The following is a 19,996-nucleotide window of genomic DNA, read 5'->3' on the forward strand; positions in this document are numbered from 1 at the left end:
CGGATGTAGATCACTGTGGAGAGATAGTTCTTGTGTATAGTGTGCTAAGGATAGAAGGTGCTAAGCTGAAAATACCAGCATAGAAGTAAGGAAACAATTCATCAGATGCTACGTATGGAGTATGTTTCTCTATGGATGCGAGGCTTGAACGGTGACAGCAGCAGAGAAGTCAAGAGTGGAAGCATTCGAAATGTGGTGCTACCGAATAATGATGAAGATAAAATGGATTGACCGTATGAGTAAACAGGAAGTGCAAAGGAGAGTGGGAGAGAAGAGAAGCCTCCTAAAAACATTAAGCAGAAGAAGGGACAACTTAGTTGGCCACATTTTGAGGCACGATGGTCTGATGAAGACAATCGTTGAAGGACAAGTGGAAGGGAAAAAGGGCAAGGGACGGCACCGAATGAGTTATATAGGACAGGTTATAAAGGATGTAAAAGAGAATAAATATGAAGCTATGAAGAGATTAGCGGATAGAAGAGAGAAATGGAGAGCTGCGTCAAACCAATCTTAGGATTGTTGACTAATGATGATGAGCAATTGTAGTCACAGCGGATGCAGTACAGCGCGATTGTCAACAAACACCCACGTTAATCTTAGCGATGATACGACGTTCTCTCTTAAAAAACCGTAAATACTGCAATGGGAGACTTATAAAAGTATGCGAACAACTAAACTTCCTGTTGAAAATAAGATTCTTTTCTTGAAAAAGATCTATTACGTCAATCAATAACTTGTATTGGAGTACGATTTCACCGTTGATTAAATAGAAGAAAATGTTTTCGTAGTATTGAGAATCGGATATCTTTTATTCGTCCGGTCAATTTCGGAGTGTTCCAAAATTATTATGCTCGTTCTAGAGGTCATTTTATAAATATTTATTGGCGCAAATCGTCAAGGGACACGTGACACATGGGTGATGCCTGGGTGAGACATGGGTGATACTAACATCCGTGAGGAATGACGTCTTCCGATTTCCCCTCTTTGGTGGGTCCACGGTAGCTCACAATGCTATATAAGCAGAGGCCCACAGCATTTCCAAGTCACTTTCACCAGGACAGCGGAATTGAGAAGACCAGACGCATCTGATCCAGAATCATCCCATACTATATATTCGGTAAGTTTTAGTATTTAAGCTCAATGAATACGCCAATGCTTGCAGTATCTTTCACCTGATAGACTCATAATACTGATCCTGTAAATATTTAAATACGAAATAATGAGTAAACGGCCTAAATGTTTGCTTCACATTGGTGGCATCTGGAAATTTTCATATCAATACGTTACATTATGCTTCATTGCGTTGGATTTATTACCACTTTGGGTGCTGAGGGCGTAATATTACGCCACGTAAAATCCTTCGACTTTTGGTACCTACGTAATTTTACGCTATCCGTCTCTTGAAAAATCGTAGCCTGCCATTTTTCAACTTAGTGGTTCTAACCTCTAAATAAAAAAATAAAAAAACGATAGAAAAATTAATACTTTTGTGATATCATTAATATTTTTGCTACAGGCGTCATATTAATTCATCCGTCTTTTAAAAAACGCAGTTTCCTATTTTTTAACAAAATGGCACTAGCCTCAAAATAAATAAATGAAAAAAAGGAAAATTCATTCATTAAAGGGATACAAAACATCTATTTCTCGCATCAACGGTTAGTTCTTAATAAATAACACAAAATTATTGGTAGCGCCCAGTACTGAGAGGTCAGCATGGTAAGCATTAAAAAACAAATTTGTTTAATTACTTTTATTTAATATTAGTTATACGCTTTTATATTCGATTACTTATATCGCAATTTTGCACTGTTTCTCGCGGAAAAATATTGTGATATTTGCCAGTACGACCCTGTACCCCACATGAGATGGGGTGAAAATCGCCTTGACCCACGGCCCCCCTAAATGCCACCCGTAACTTATAGATAACCCCAAATGCGTGTACAAAGTACCACCTATCAACTATTTTAGTCCTTTTTAACTAGGGAAAAAAACTAATTACTACACCTTTCCGATGGGCAAAACATCTTTCTTCGTTAATGATTTCTATTGGTCATGAAATGGCAAAGTAAAGATCTTTCTATATTTTTTATGTTACACTGAATGATATTTATTTTTAATTGCTCAAGAAATATAAGCCATTAGCGTAGCCCTCGAATCTCTGACGGCTTTATTTCTAATTTATTTCTGATAATTTGGGCATCGCTTTCTTTACGGATTTAGCAGTATTTTTTTAACTGCGCGGATTTCTTTGTATTCTATTAATTTAACGTAGATAGTATTTCTGCGCTGAATCTTATATACTCGTTACATATAAATGGTATGGCATTTCGTATGCGTAGTAGTACCTCTCTCTCGCTATGTCATCCACAAATATTTTCAAGAAAGCTTGACGAATCCAGGGGCGGTCTGGGTAGATTGGGAGCCCTTGAGAAGGACTTATGGTGGGGCAATCCTTACTCCTTACCGGAAAATTCGGTAGTCCTCTTCGAATAATTTTAGAAAACTGCATGCACGAAAAAGATTATTTCTCGATTCTGTCTTTTAAAAACAAGATAAAAGTTAATGAAAATTAAATTTCCGCATTAAAAAATACTGTGAAAATTGATAATTACAGGTGTAAAGCTGGTAAATTTTGAAGTGAAGTAAAGTTCTCTCATATATATATAGAAAATGCTTTCCTTGACGCTGCACTGAAATTTAAAAAAAGGCTCAAAAATAACCTTACGATTAACCTTTTCACAAAATCATCAGGTTCTCTAATACCTTCATTTATTTTCACATAATATTTTAACGCTATTCTGTAATGAAAGCTACCAATGAAATCGTAAAATTTTATAATTGCAATAATCTAAGGTTCAAGTACTTATTTATATCGCGGGGAAAGCATTTTTCAGATGACTCTTAAAACCAACAGAATCAGCTCTTAAAAAGGAAAACTTTACGTTCTTTCTTGAAAATTTCCGTGGAATTTAGAGAAACCTTTGCAGTTACTACCCTATGGTCACTTATTCCTTCGGCGGTTCTCACGTTTATTACCTGATTAGGTATACTTGTCGCTATTGAATCAGGAATACTTTCTCCTCTGTTGGGTGTGGTTGCTATTTAAAATAATTTTTTTATGTAAAAATGTGTAATGAACTCTCGCAAATCAATTAATCTCAAAAATCAAGTTTCTTTCAGGGTATGCTATGCTGTTTATTTGCGTTTCATAATCTAACTTTGATGTTATATCTGCGTTTGGTGCTCTTTAGTACTAACTACTAAGTAATATATTTTTAGATTTAAGATATTTAATTGAACACCACGAAGATTAAACGCTGGTCTCAGTTATGGTATCCGCTTATCTGACGATTGAATTATTTACAGTTATTAATACTCCGCCTCCAGTTCGATTTATTCAATTTTTTCGATGAACAATGAACGATTTTGTGAAGATTTTACCGTCTGAATCTTCATCTGTTAGTCAGCTATTTGTTCCCATGATAACATTTTACTTCGTCCTGTGAATTAAATGGTAGAATTCGGGAATTTAATTCCTTAAACTACGGCAATTAATTAATGCCAGGGCTATTACTTTGAAACTAGTATTATTGCGATTCGGGACTGTTTTTCATTCGCTGTTGTCGATTAGACTATTTTTAGGCTCTATATCCCTACTTCATGGTTCTGCAACCTTGACTGCCTTTGATATTATGATTCAACTGATGTTTCTCATGCTTAAAGTTATAGCCTGTATTATTGTAAATTTGTAATGCTGATTATGGCAGGGTGATTTTTCTTTCTTTCACTCTATTCTCATTTCTTGAAGAACTTTTACCTGTGAGAACATCTGAATTTACCCTTTTATTTATTAACCCACCATTATATCTGCACCCTTCCCTACTCTCTACTCTAAAAAAAGACCTTCAGGGCTCAATATGCTGCACGGCGAAAAATACGTTAAAGTTCACTCAACAACGTCCCAGAATTAAATTTATGGTGAACACTCATACCTAGACAATTATCACTTTTAAAGGTTTTAGTGCGTCAATTGCGACTGAAATATTTCTCAATCATATGCACGTGATTGCTTAAAATTTAATTGACGACACACAATTTTTCTAGTTAAATTCCATAAATCGTAAAACAAAACTAACATTTTATTTTTCCCTAGCCAGTGGAAAAAAAACATTTATTTTCTGTAGTTTGATACCTCACTTTCTTTCCAATTTAATTGAAAACAAATATTTTTAAATCAAAACAGTGCATGACATTTCGCTTACTTGTGACAATATTTAAGGGTCAAATAGATATCTAAATTAATGTGAACAAAAATAATGGAGAAATAAAGGACGAAAATATACTCCAATGAATTCACACCTCACTTGGGACAATATTTCTCCAGTTATAAAATTCGAAATCTCAGCTGCACTTAGATGCATTATATGTCAGTATCAACATCTGCGGTTGTACACCTTGGTCCTAATCGGTCACTTCTCTGATTGATATCAGGTGGAGGTCTTCTCCGATTGTTCAATACCTCATTACCCTCCCTTTTGCGTTTCTCCGAGTAGTACACGGTACTTCAATTTTTATTCATCCTTCGCCTTGTTTCCGCTACGCTTAAGCCTGCCTCCAACAAGCTGACTACTTTTCCCCCTTTCGCCTGCTGACTAAGGCATCTTAAATCAAGATAGGAACATATCCTTCTCGATCGCAAGAAAAACGCGTTCTGGCAATGTGCTCGTCAGTCCTTCCGGAAGAGCTAAAACTCCTTCAAAATCAACTGCATTCAAATACGTGGGTAGTGATTTTTGCCGTATCGTTGAGATAGGCGAAGAAAAATTCAGAGGAGCGTTACCATTGTGCGCACATGATGCCATTGAATGCGCCTCAATTCTACGGAGTTCATCGCGAATCATGCTCTGGGTTGTGGGTGACTCAGTAGTCGGTCGCGTATTTGGACGACGGAGATAGGAAATGGTGTGCCTTGCTTGAATTTCCCTCACTGACAAAAGAATAACAATCCACTGGAAAGGAAACCCACTATTCCGCGGAGCGAGAGTGGCGGCACAAACTTTGTTGGGATACTTTTCTCCCCCATAGTACATGTCTATATTCCTAATTAAACTACGAGAGACGACCTTTTGCCGTTGGCATAGCAGCAATTTGCGAAGTTCGGGCGCACGCGGTCAGGACAGTTAGGTTTGTGGTAATGTGCAGAATACAGACAAAGTCGATAAAGGCTGCTTTGGGTGCTTTACGGAAAACGGGCTTCCTGACCTACCGAGGCAGGTCAAATGTGCGGAGCATGGATGATCCACCCTCGTGATCCTACGTGCTACACTGCTTTAGACGAAGATCATGAAACTCGGAGAAATAGACCATCCATACAATAGAACTTTCGCACTAGGGGCGCAGACAGGAATTAAGTCTGGGGGTTTGGGTGAAACTAATACTGGGGGCCTGGGGGGTATGGCTTACCCGCCAGGGTAAGCGAGAGGTGCGGGGGCCCTTCCCCAGAAAATTTTCAATGCTTTATGAGTGTTTTCACTACAGACTAAGATTCTTATTCTTCCTAGTTGTACGAAGGCAAAATGGGATTCCTATGGCTATGCCTTCGGGGAAGTATATCTCTCATTTTAATGGGACCTGAAAAAACTGTGCGATCGAAAAATGCTGCCTTTTAGCCACTCTGAAAGATGTATTTTTTCTTTATTGTTCAATAAATTTAAGCCTAATGAAACCCTTGATAATGTTGCGGCTTCCAACCTTTTCATTGTAAATGATTTTCCCCACCCTGAAAAAGCTATTTCCAATATTATCCATCTAGATATTTCATGGACTTGGTGTTCAAAGACATACGACAATTACTTTCAGCCGCGAGCCGTTGCTTCGACAAAAAAATTTGTAAAAAAGTAAGGAATGGGCCAGACGTATATTTTTGAATTCGAGAGTCAAAGAGGTATTTTCCCTCGAAACGGCTTTAACAGATGCTATCCTTAATATACGCAACCCACGTATCATTAAAGCCAAGTGGGTCAACTTAGGGGCAAGTGTTTTGTATGGAGCGTAGCTTCAATGGCTGAGGTTGGAGCTAGCTGTCTGCGCTTTGATTTTTGTTATGAGTATATATTTTATGAATTTTTTTTCCTTCCTTACGTGATGTTCGCATCATTGGACATCATGGGATAGAAATGGATTGCACTCATAATGTGGTATAATTTAACAAGTCTTTAAACATAATTTACATTATATGTAAGAAAAGGCTTATATTTACCTAGTCACCCTCATTACATTGAATTGTCTGCATATTAGCTATTGGTAGAGTAGGAAAGACTGTGGTTGTAATACCTCCACAAAAGAAAGTATGTTATGGAAATTTTCTGAAGACACCGTGAAATACTTTTCGAAAAGTTGAAAGTTTAGTAAACTTTTTTAAATTCATTGATGTAACTAATATTTGAATCATTGTCTTTCAAAACCTATCACCAATGTTGGTGTACTTCCTGCTCATTACTTCCCTTGATCCAGTTTAAGACATTAAAAATATGAGTCAGTTCGAATATCTAAAACCTTCTTCAGGGAGCGTGCATGCTTAAGTAGTTGGTGACGAAGTAAACTACGAACTTCAAGGTGGCCCAGGGAAAGAAATTTATTCCACGGACCTGAATTCTTAAATGTCAGTTTACTGCAACTTAGTCTGGGGTGAGAATTATCTTTCGGGTTTAACTATTGAGTGAATGAGTTTCGTTTTAATGAGGAAAAAGTTAAACTACATTGGACATTATTATGTGGGCGAATGAAGCCAACCCATCCATTACCTGCGGGAAAAATTTTTTAGGTAAAAAATTTAAAAGTAAAAAAAATTTAAAAGGTAAACATGATAAAACCAGAGTGAAATACAAGTCGTTTTCCGTATTTTCGGCCAATACGACTGAATAATTCAATGACAATCCTCGCAATTGCAAACATTTTATTTCAAAATATTGGAAAAAAGTGGATCGCATTGCACTTATCACCACACCGTGGACATTTTTGAAAACCGACCGAAGTGGCAACACAAATCACCTTTATATGGGATGGATTGGGGCCTCCTCTATGCAGCCCCCCTGTGCAAACCACTGTACTTCAACCAATCGATTCCTCATAACCCCTCCCAGTGTGAAGTAATGACATTGCGCATCTGGCCATCTTAAGAAGAACCTCCATAGTTGTGCCTCATTAAAATGTGCAATATTAGTGATAATATTCGGCACTCCCCTCATACATTTTGGATTTGATGGCGGCTTGGAAGATAAGTTGCTAGGATCCCATGCGATCGTTTCTTCGCCTAAAAATGCACTCACTATTTTTAAATCGAAATTTGCCTAATTTCCCATTTCAAAGACTCGCGGGTGGGACCCATATTTCAGCATGGCTTCAACCGCTCCCGTGCGCAGTAGCGGATAAGGAAAAAACTCAAGGGAGCGCAAAAGATATTTTGAGCTACCTATACTTTTATCGTAATAAAAAATAATCAAGTTACATGTAAATTTTAAGATACTTTTGTTTAAACTGGTTATACGCAAAAACATAACAATGTTATCTTATGATATAAAAAAGTCACAATTGTAGTCCTACAATGTTCGGAAATGCGGGCAACTCCGCAAGGGGGGACGCGCGCCCCATGCGCCCCCATATATATCCGCCACTGCCAGTGCGCGATGCATAGCGACCAGCATTACATAGTTTAAAGATCAGTGTAATTGTTTATTATCTGTAATACAGGGTCACCATAAAATAATGGTACTATTTCAGTAATCCATAGGAATATGGTAGGAAAATATCAGTCACGCCTTGCGTGCGTTATCGACCAAAACATCATCGTTCATTTTGATTCCTACTTCCATCAGCTAACCAGGATTAAAGTTTCGTGACGCGATTTTTCTCCACCCTGCATAATAATGGCGCTGTGTTCGCCAAGGTAACTGCATAGAGGGGGCCAAATTCCATCCCACGGAAGGCTGATTTCTGTTGCCAATTCGGTCCCATTTTAATCGGTTTTCAAAAATTAGATCTAAGGATTCCGCGGCGTTTCTTCATATGATTCTCGGCTTTCGGGGGTTCTTCCGCGTTGAGATGACCATCGGTGACAACAGTATCTTCAAGTTCTTTCGAAGTCGTCACTTTCGAAGTGGCCATCTCAACGCGGAGGAACGCCCGAAAGCCGGGACTCGTATGGTTTTCAAAAATGTCCGCGGCGCCGTGATGGGTGCAATGCGATCCACTTTTTCCGATATTTGGCAGTAAAATGTTCGCAATTGCGAGGATAAGCATTGAAAAGTTATGAATTTGATTGATCACGTCATCACGTAGGAGTATAAATTTCGGTTTGCACCCCAATGATGCCTATTTTTCCCGTGAAACTTGGAAATTATGCATAATTAAAATCGGAAATTTTTCCTTCAGCGACGCGACCATACACTAATCGTATACATTGTATTTAAATTATATACATTGTATAAAAATTGTATATGCTGTGTACAGCAAGTGACTTATTACAATTTATACAATTTGTGTATAAGTTGTATACAACCTGTATAAGTTGTATAAAATTTTTATACGGTTTTATACAATTTTTTCCAGTGAATTACGGAACGCGCCCTGCCATCGCTTAGCAACTGTAAGGATGAATGCGACTACAGCGGTCATCGCTTTGGCTGTTATAGCCAGCGCTTCGAGTGAGTACCTAAACAGTCACGTTTATTTGTAGATAGATGCACAGACATTGAGAGCACCCATAACTCACTCTTTACCGGTCGTGTTTTGTGTATTTTATGTGTATTTGAGCGACGGATTTCTCTCGTAACCCATTTCCGGCAAGAAAAATGTCTGCTTGCGATTTTGAAGATATTAATGAGCTCCGCTCCTATATTGTCGTCTTTAAGTTATCTTTCGAAAATATTTTAATGGCGCTCAGGGCTGGGCAGTATTCCAAATATAAGTATTTTAAAATGCATATTTGAAATACATTTGTAATCCTTACTTGATATTTCATATACACGACTTGAATGCATCTTGCATTTTGACTTCATGTACAGATTTTTAGTATATTACAAAATTTAAAACACGAAGAAGAATTATATAAAACACGAAGTACTCCGACCATGAATAACGAAATGGTCGAAAGTTAAAACAAAACACTCAGTATAACGGCTAAAAAATAACTTTCGACTATTTCGTTATTTATGATAGGAGCACTTCGTGTTTTATATCATTCTTCTCAGCTTTTTTGGTACTTTAAAAATATGCTATTAAGATTGAGATATTATGAGAAAGTAAAAAAAGTTAATAATTCTATTAGAGGTGCTAGTTGCCTTCGTCGGGGAGAGGAAAGGGACAGGCGAACGGACCCACCAACTACCTGTGTCGTTCCTGTACAGTTTTTTTGTCGGTCCTTTCCTACCCTCCTTTGCTCGCGGCTCTGGTACTTCGCGGACCTGTGCGCCAACTTACGGTGTAAACAGTATAAACTAATTTTAACACTTTTCATATTCGAAAAAATAATTTGTTAAAGAAAATTTGGTAAATTCATGATTTTTCTATATTTTGTTTTCATTTATGAAGGAAAATAATTGTGCTTTTATATTTCGGGGGGGTGTCCGGACCCCGCGTATCCCCCCTGGCTACGCCACTGGGTGCAACACTATGACAGGCAACAGTGCAACAACGATAGGTGACAAGGCTGCGACAGGTACTGCAGCTGAGTCAACCTGGCTGTGGAACAGGCAGGCTAGCCCTGCTTGTCAACATTACTCGTCTCAGTGGCGTAACTATGGGGGGGGGGGTCGTGAGGGAGTAGATCCCCCCCGAAAAGCCTCAGATAAATAACAAAATATATTTAAAGCTATCGTATAATTATTAGACATAACAACTGCATCTGCTTTAAGTTCAATCTTTAAAAGCCAAAGTGATATAAAATGTATTTCCAGGCATTTCTTTTTTCAAAACGTTTAACAGATTTTGCCCGTCGGGGAGGGGGTCGCCAACTCAGGCCATCTCATCCCCCCCAAGGCATACTCCTAGTAACCCCACTTATTCATCTCATTCTTTTGTCAACATTATTCATCTTATTCTTTCCCAAGGCTTCCGAGTGCCCAATGGGCGACCGCTACTTGACGGGAGAATCATTGGTGGGGAGGATGCAGCCCCCGGAGAGTTCCCTTACCAGGTAAGGAATAAGATCAAGGGCACACCTAGGATCAAAACTTGGGTGGGTGGGTGGCAAACCATTGTTGTTCAAGTTATAGGTAAGATTTAAGCATGGAAAAGGTGAATGAAATCAACATTTTGAGAAAAATGTAACGGCTCCTTATTAGTTTTTAAAATTATTTGGTTGAAAAAATATTATTTTCCTTAAAAACATATGCAATTTTTGTTTCTAGATGGGGCAGCTGCCCCCTCCTGCCCCTCGCTGGGTACGCCCACGACTAAGATCATCAATATCATCACTGGTCAACGATCCTTAGATTGGTTTTACGCAGCTCTACACTCAATTCTACTATTAGCTATGATCCGTTTAAAATATTTTTATGACCGGCATTGTCCTGCAATTTCGGAAGGTTTTGAGTTTTGGTTTAATTGCCTAGTTTTGTTTTTATGGCCAAAATTGAAAGCCATCCACAGAGCCAGTGGTACATCGAGGGAGGTTCCGACCCTGCCCTCCCCTCCCGCGGGAATATAAAAACACAATAACTTCTTGAGAACTAATTATATTTTAACAAAATATTTTATAAAATGAAGTTTTTTCCGATTGTAAAATGTGTTTAAATTAGTTTAAAACACACTACTTAGTTCCCTGATTTTCAAAAGTTTTCCCGCGAACTCCCCTGGTTCAACCCTGGTTTTAGATTCCCGCCCCGAAGAAAATTCCTGGCTGCGTCACTGTGTGGAGCCCTGTCTTTTATTTTATTTAATTTATTTAAATCTGCATGTTTAAACCATATTTTCTTCATGTATATGACCTCGTGTCCAATTTCTCCTATTCCATCTTTCAGCTCTCCTTGAGAATAGGCGTATATCACATCTGTGGTGCATCCATCTTGAGCGAGGACTGGGCCATGACTGCCGCACACTGCGTTCACGAGTGAGTATCAACGAGAAACAGAAACTCGTATCCAATGGCCGTGATGTAGGTATTACGTTATAGGTGCAAAAAAATACTGTGTTGGTTTGCTGGAACGGAAGAATTCGCAGCAGTGACCATGAGCGTATCCAGCGGGGGTCAGGAGGGGTCAGCTGCCCCCCACACCCCCATTAAGAAAAAATTGCAAAAGTCTTTAAGGAAAATTAGGACTGGATGGAAATGAAAGTTTTCAACAATTTTTACATTTTCTTTAAACTCATGTATTAGACATGTTACAAAAATAATTTTTTTTCCTGCAAATAATTTTCAAAACTAATAAAGTGTTGTTTTCTAAAAATTAAATAAAATTTTCTTAAAATGCTGGTCCCATTAACCTTTTCCATGCCAAAATATTACAACTTGAACGGCCATGGCTTACCCTCCCCTAGTTTTGATCCTGGGTACGCCCATTGACAATGACCAACCCAAGCTTCTCAACCGGAAATCGCTGTCAAGCACTAATCTCACGTGAGATTGGTCAAAATGCGTATTTTCAGTGTAAAAACGTTAATATATGCTTCATTTGAGTTGCGTTGCGATGCATTCATTGCGTTGGATTTATTTAAAAAAAATGACTGCTTTTGCTATTTTTATGTAAGATAAGTTAAGGCTAGTATTTAAGATAGCTAAGATCATAGTCTATAATCACATTTTACACTGATTCTTGCGGAAAAAAATTACGTGACACTTGCCTCCTCTCCCCAACGTGAGATGGAGTGAGAGTCGGCTCAACCCCCTCGCCTAAACGACTCACGTAATTAATGGATGCCGCCTAAACCGTTGTGGAGTTGTGTTCAGCATTTCGCCCAATCTTTGTTATTCACGCAGCGAATTTTTTTTGGCTCCAGCCATACGCAGAAAGATCAGTTCGTCACCATCACAATAGGGTAGTTTCCTATTATTTTTTTATTGCCTTAATCGAAAGATTATTACTCCTGGAGTACGTATTTCACGCTTTTAGATTTTTAAATGACAATATCTATTTTTCGCGATTAAATGAAAATTGAAAATTTTCAAGCGCGCGAAAACGCGACGCTCAAGTATGAATGCCGGGAAATATCTCCGTACCTCGTATTTCTGGTTCCCCCTCCCGCCCGGTGAGGTGACCTTGAGGCGAGCCTTAGCGCTGATACGTCGCAGACTGCCAGCAGGTAGCTGAGTTCCTTGTTGAATGGTAGCACTTGGCATGAAAAAGGTTTATTAATACCTTATCAAACGAAGAAAACTTTCCGACCTTAGCCAGTTTTAGTAGGTGATTATTAAGACATGTTTCCCTGGGCTCTGTGCCTCATGCATGCATTGGTAACCTCAGACGATATATAACTCCTATCCTCTCGTGTAGAAACTAGGTCCCTATGACGTCACGTGGAGTGGAATCGCATGGGCGCCAATCTGGCCTTTTTCAAATGAGGATAAAATTTGACCCTTGCCATTCGTCTAAACCGGTATTTCAAAAACCAAATAATTTGTGCATTGTGAATACACTAATAGTGGGTAAGGAATCGTAATCAATGCCTTTCGTTTTCTTTGATGAAGGAAACTACCCTATTGTTATGCATTGTTACATGTTGCAGGATAATTACACTTTCTGTGCAATTGCCTAGGTTTTTCAACATACGAACAAGGTCTCGGAATGTGTCTTGTTCGTATATTGAGAACTTTCTGTGCCTGCCTTCAGTACCCTTTTTCCTGACTGTTGGTGGCTGGACAGGAGAGAGCTAGTAACCAATAGCATATTCAATCCTTGCTCCTTTAGAGAAACATGCTCCATATATCAGTGGCGTAGTGATGGGTATTTTTGGGGATACCCCCCCCCCCAGAACTCAGTGAAATTTTAAAATTTAATAGATTTTACTTAATTGGATATATTTTACCTATAGAATAGTGTAAGAATAAAATATTCCTCAGTAAGCCGTTAAACTCACCATTTTGAGCTATTTATCTTAAATATTTCTGGGGGAGGGCACCCACTCCTCCCTTATTGCATATCCCCCAGTATTAGTGTCTCCTAAATCCCCCCTAGCCTTAATTCCTAGCTGCGCACCTGCTATATTCATCAGATGCTTTATATATGCTTTGTTTCCTTACTTCTACGCTTGTACTCTCAGGTGTAAGGAGATTCTTCTTTTTGTAGAAAGCCCTCTTCAACTGCACTATTCTACTGATGATTTATTTCTCTCTGATTCCTTTGTTGGTAACTCGGCTTCTTAGATCCAATGGATCCTTCCTGCTGGTGGATAATAAAATGGAGTATTGCTGTTCTCTTTATTTTTCACTCTTCATTACAATAGATCAAAATAATAGTGAACCACCCACGTTCTCCAAATAGCAATTTTTTCTTTGAACATGACAGCTACAGGATAACTATAGTGCTTGAATGGAATCCTTCATGCAATTGTGGCCAATTATTACCTTTCAGTGTGGGTCGCAATCGCCTGCAGCTCATGGCTGGTTCTCTTGACGTTGATGAGGGGGACATTTATCATGTAACTTATTTCACTGTTCACCCCAATTATGATCCAGTCACCTTAGACTGGGATATGGCAGTACTCAAGGTAATTTTTTGTTCTTCTATAGCTATATGGGTATGAGATAAAATATTAAAATATGTTACTAGAAGACCACTAATTTTTGTTTATTTTTCTTTTTGTTAGTTGTATTTGAATATTTAATAACAGAGTTTTAGTATACATAGACGAATCCAGGGGGGGGGGGCATGTGCCCCCCTCCCTGACCCTTAAAAAATATGCAAGATTTTTAATACGGTCCCATTATCATTGCGTTCATTTTGTATTAAGAGGTATACTTGTGCCCCACCAGAAGAAAATCTTGGATACGGCCTTCCTTCCCCCCCCCCCCCAGAAGGAAATCATGGATCCGCCCCTGTTAGTACAAACTGCTATTTTTATACTTAAAACATATGCTGACGACTTTTTGTTAAATAATTTCCTGAATATTTATAAAACTTTAATCTTTAAGTATAAAGATTTTTAAAATTCAATTAATTTTGTAGTGAATATTTTGGATATTGCATTAATTTATATTTAATTATATTTTATTAATGTATATTTCAATGTATTAGGGTATTAGTTTATATTCGTTCAAGAGCGTTTCTGAGTTGATTTGGTGGAAGTACAATATATATCCATGTTGAAGATCACAAATGATAATTACCACATTTTTAAATGCAACACTCAACAACCGACCATGGTTTCAACATCTAGCGCCATTTTCACTTTGAAATGACACAATGTGTTGAATCCATTGGAGGTTGTTGAGTTTTGGAGTTAAAAAGTGTGGAAATTACCATTTGTGTTCTTTCACCATGAGTTAATTTATGTTGTTGTTATTTTGAATATTATATAAATAAATGAATACTTATTTCATTATATTAACACAAATTTTTTTCCATTTTCAGTTGCTCAAAAAATGTATATAATTTTTTCTCAAGGGGTACAGTCTCAGAGCCATTAATAAATCTCATTTCATTTCATACTACAGGTCTCAAAACCTTTTGTCTTCAGTTGTACAGTGTCTCCTATTGCATTGCCTGCAGAAGGAGAGGAGCTGGATGCTGGGACAATGGTGGTGATAAGTGGATGGGGTGACTTATTGGTATGTGCACAAGTGCAGTCTGGTCACGTTTGCTGGAGGCTGATCACTTAGGCCCCCCTCAATACTCCCATCTTTCATGAAGCCTATATAAAAAAGTTTAATAAAAAACACTCAAAATGCTTGAACTGAAAGTTTTCTTTTTGCTATTATAAAATTCAACATTTGTATCGGTTGGTTTATTTATAACATACTCAGTGTAAAAATATCATATAAAAAATAAATAAAATGAAGGTGGTTGAAGAATCAATGGCGTAGCTAGGGGGGGGTCCGGACCCACCTCCAAAATACAGAAACACAATTATTTTCCCTCATAAATAAAACAAAATATTGAAAAATCATTAATTTACAAAATATTTCTTTAACAAATAAAGTTTTTTGGATAGTGAAAAATATTAAAATTAGTTTAAAACCCATTATTAGTGCACTATTTTCCAAAACTTTTCCCCTCTCACCTGAACGAAATCCCTGGCTACGCCTCTGAGAAGAATAAAGGTAATCGTGATGCTATTTTGAAATGGTTATTCGTATAGATTATTTTTGAGGTTTTCTTAGATTTCAGTGCAGTTTCAGGGAACAAATTCCCTAATATAATAATCGAACCATAATTCATTGTTAAACTTTATAAGCTGTTAAGTTCTCACGTTTGAAAATATTTTTTCTTACAAAATTGCTATTTTTTATTGACATTTTATTTAGTTTTTATGACTCAGAATAGCATCAAAAATTCTCCACTCCCCACTCACCCCAGACCACCCCTGAATCTGAATATTTCTGAGTTTCAGTGTACAGTGCTCTGAGAAAGCCATATCCATATGTACTTCTGAGTTCCTATCCTCTGTAGGTACCCCTAATTATAATAACTATTTCTGTTCCATGGCAAACCACCATAAAAAATTAAATAAGTTTTCATTATTAGTTTAAAATTTGATTAAAAAATTACAATATATTTTTCAAGCATTAGTATTTTCAATGGTTTTTCACAATTTGAACCCATGAATGCCAAATTTCAATTGGTATTTTTAGCAAACAAATATTTGAACAAAGTCAAGATTTTCAAACTTTAGATAAAGGTAAATTTTCATGTGGGTCAATACCATTACAATTTTGAAGATGATAACTTATGTTTTTAACAATTCTTCAATGTTGGTTTATACATGCTCTCTTAAAATAATGATGAACAATTCCATTTCCTCAGGATATAGGCTCTAACGGTAGATTCCTTCAGAAGGTTACAGTCCCTGTATACGACCGAAATGAGTGTTTTCTGGATTACATAATGTACGGTGGGATTACAAATCAAATGTTCTGTGCTGGAGTGAAGGAAGGAGGCAAGGATTCTTGTCAGGTAAATTGCATTTACATACTTTATATCTTCTATTGTAATAAATGATATAGTTATTTTGTGGGCGTGGGCATGGGCGTAAGCCTTAATAACATATCAATACCTCCACTGCACATTATCTCAGCAATCGCCTACCGAATCAATTCCGCTCATCTAGGAGCCCAATTATAATACCGTAGCAGAGAATTGGAGGTGAGCGTTTATGCTCCGGCTACTGCCACCTGAGAGCATCCGTATTGTTGGGCCCCTAGATGAGCGGATTTGTTTCAGTTGTCGATCATTGAGCATTTTTGCAGCGAAGGAATTGATATTACAAATAAAATGCATTGCACCATCATCCAATGTACGAAAATAGATATCATTAAAACCCTGTGCTGAAATGACAAGTCTAACTCATCGTTAAATTCTGTTACCAAATTGTGCATTTCATACTAATGCCTCATGGTGAATGCAAACATAGGTAAAAATGTATTTATTAATTACATAATTTATATATTGATTTTATGCACCCACCCTGAGAAAAAAGTTGTGTTTTCCTTGAGCATGGCTCTTGGTGGGGGTTTACTGAATAAAAAATTGTATGGAAGTTTCAGACTTTTAATCTATTTTTGTAGTCATACATATTATTATCAGTATATGCACAATAGTATTTTAATGCTTTTGTCAAATAAGGGTGCTGTTGTAGAGGCCATACATACATCTTAAATTCAGAATTTATATTTCTCTTAATTTTCTCTTTGACAAATGAAGTTTTTCATGGTCATTATTATCCTTACCATAATAATCTAATTAGATTGGTTTGGTCCAATTAATTACCATTCACCCTTTCTGATTTGAACTTGAAAAATTGTATGAAAATGTCAGCTTTGAAGCTTTTGGAAGCACTTAAACATGTAGGCACTAAGATATTTACTAAATACAATAAATCTTACTTATATCATAGTTTGGGGGACCATCATTCCTTTTTGTTATAAACGGGATTTTGTTAAATGCATAATGAAGGATTTTGCCGTACGCATCACAGTATTGCCGGCTAACATTCCATAAATCGTCTTTAGTGTAGCAATAGATTCGTAATGATGAACTATCATCCCACCCTTTCCATTAAACAGCAGTAAAGGGAAGAATTTTAAGATCTACAGTAGAACTATGAGGTGATAGCCACATGTGATAACTACCGGTGATAAGGTAAGGAACGGTTAAGTATCAAAGATGGCCTTAATGTCTTTTTAAAAGAGGAAATAATTCCTTGAGGGACCAAAGAATAGTTCGTAATTGCAGGGATTTTTTATCATCAGAACTCAACACATGCAGTGAAATTAACATAGGCTATCGTAGCAAAGTCTAAAAGACCAGAAACTACCCTCAGTATAGGCGGGATATCTTAACATGCGTGATCCTTATAAGCACGTTTCGCTGTACATATTTATAATTATTGTACACAGCGGAATCGTACTCTCAAGAAGCTTTAATCCACCATTATCATGAAAGCACACACTCATCAGAAGGGAATACATGCATCAAAACAAGGACAAAAAGAACAACGTAATAATATAAGCATAATGGCGGGGGATATTCAAATACATAGTCTTTACATTTGAGATTATAATTCCACATTTTTCATGGTCACTATTATCCTTACCATAATAATCTAATTAGATTGGTCTGGTCCACATGTATTACCTGGCAATAGTCATGAGGGTATTCCATACTTGGAGATATTTTATAGTGATTTTAAATGATTTTTTGTGAATGGATAAATCAAATTCTCTCACAGGGTGATAGTGGTGGTCCTCTGGTCGCCAATGATAAGCTGTACGGCATTGTATCCTGGGCAATAGGTTGCGCCAAAAGAGGATACCCAGGAGTTTACGCCAAAGTATCGTCAATGAAGGCATTCATAGCCAAGGAAACTGGCTTGAAGAAGTGATGGAGAGTAATGGCATATTAGCCTATATACATGTATGACCATTATTTTCATGTTCTAAAAACTTTTGTTCTCAATAAATATTTCAAATAGGGTGGTTTCCTTTTTATTAATTGCCTAAATCGAAAGATACTAAAGAAATACGTACTCCTGGAGTGCGTATTTCATGCTATTTGATTTTTAAATGACGATATCTATTTTTCGCGATTAAACGAAAAGTGAAAATTTTCAGACTGATACGACGCTGGATGCTAACAGATGGCAGAGTACCTACTAGCTGGTAGCACTTGGCTTCAATAAGTATTATTAATACTCTATCAAACAAAGGAAACTTTCCAACCATGGGCAATTTTAATTGGTGATTATGAAGAGATGTTTCTCTGAGTTCTGTGCCTCATGCATGCCGTCCAACTACTTTCCGTTTCTTTCCCGAAGGTTTTTTTGTTAGAGGCTTTCTATTGGACTATGGAGAATTAATTACTACTCTGCCAACCCATTCCTATTTCAAGAAGAATATATTTTAGATAAAATGTGTGCATTCAAAAAAGAGGTGAATTAGATGTACGAGCATGGCAGTATGAATTTAATATAATTCAAGCTTTATTATGTTTGAAAGGCTCCTTGCAAAGCTATGAAGCCATGAAAGCATTTTAGAAACCAGATAATAATTAGATTTTCCATCTATATTTACATGAAAATACTGACCAAACATATTTTAGATACATACATATACTTCCAGTATCCACCAAATACAAACCAGTATTATTTTTCAAGAGAATTGAAATCCAATAAATAAAAGCCAAAATTAACTATCCTTTTTGCAATAAATTTGGGGCCAACATGAACTGCACCATGAATCAAAATCATGGTATGAAGCAACACATAGGATACCTCTATTGGACTCAATGTTATGAGCAAAAACATTTGTAGTACCTATCAATCGAAATGGTGATGGCTCAAATGAGAAGGTGCGTTGGAGTAGGAAGGGGTGAAGGATCTCTAGAACATAGGTATTGGCTGACACAATCAGTTCCAAGGCAGTTTAGGATTAAGTTACAAGGGGGATGAGGATCAATTACATCCATTCTGGTGGGTTACAGAGGCTTTAGTTTCCCAGAGATTTCTTCATAAATATGATTCTTCTCCACAAAAAAATATTGTGTCAGACAAAACTAAACCCAGTGAGAAATGGGTGGTGGAATCCACGTGGAACCCACGTGGAGAATTAACGTGGATACCACGTGATTTTGGTCGTGGAATCAACGTGGAACCCACGTGGAAATTTGGTGGAAAAATTAAAACAGCAGTTGGTGCTGTCCTAAAACCATTAAAACCTCAACCACTCTAGTATATCTAAACCTTCTATACATGTGTCTACGATTTTTCATGTGCTCTCATGGCTGCCTTTCCACGAATTATATAAAAATAGAATGTGCGATACATTTTCACATAACTAGCGTGGTTTCAGGATGATAAATGACGCAATGTCACCAGAGAGTTAAGTTCCACAAATTAGAAATTCTGTTTAACATTTTATGCTAATCACCACAAATCCACTTGAAATCAACGTGGATTCCACGTGGGTCCAACCACTCAATATCCACCACCACCAAATATCCACCACTCAACGTGGATTCCACGTGGGTTCCACGTGGATTCCACCACCCATTTCTCACTGGAAACCCTCTGAGCCATTCACAGAAGCCTAATTTAAGCAGGAAATTGCCAGGCTATTTCACACAGAAATGCTGACGTTTATAAAAATGTCAAAACCATTAACATTCCTCATTATATACTGACTATTAATCTGAGTGCAGAAAAATTCTCTTCTTTAGTACATATTAAATAAACTATTTAAAAAATCATATCAGTGAAATAATTTTATGAACAAAGAAAATTTACATGCCAAGGAAAGGTGAATGTGGGCACTTTTAGGGTTAATGAGCAGTGAACATGAGGTTCA

General features: G+C 37.3%; 1 protein-coding gene across 1 annotated transcript; it reads left to right on the top strand.

The window, feature by feature from the left end:
- Positions 1-962: 962 nt before the first annotated feature.
- On the top strand, positions 963-18,127 carry LOC124169640 (trypsin 5G1-like). The gene is made up of 8 exons (XM_046548294.1): positions 963-1,117; positions 8,611-8,705; positions 10,110-10,195; positions 11,022-11,110; positions 13,569-13,704; positions 14,651-14,764; positions 15,960-16,109; positions 17,884-18,127. The coding sequence occupies exons 2-8, from the start codon at positions 8,654-8,656 to the stop codon at positions 18,034-18,036; spliced, it is 780 nt and encodes a 259-aa protein (XP_046404250.1). The 5' UTR covers positions 963-1,117; positions 8,611-8,653; the 3' UTR covers positions 18,037-18,127.
- The last annotated feature ends 1,869 nt before the right edge of the window (positions 18,128-19,996 follow it).

This window comes from Ischnura elegans, chromosome 12 (genome assembly GCF_921293095.1).
Source record: "Ischnura elegans chromosome 12, ioIscEleg1.1, whole genome shotgun sequence".
Classification (NCBI taxonomy): Eukaryota; Metazoa; Arthropoda; class Insecta; order Odonata; family Coenagrionidae; genus Ischnura; species Ischnura elegans.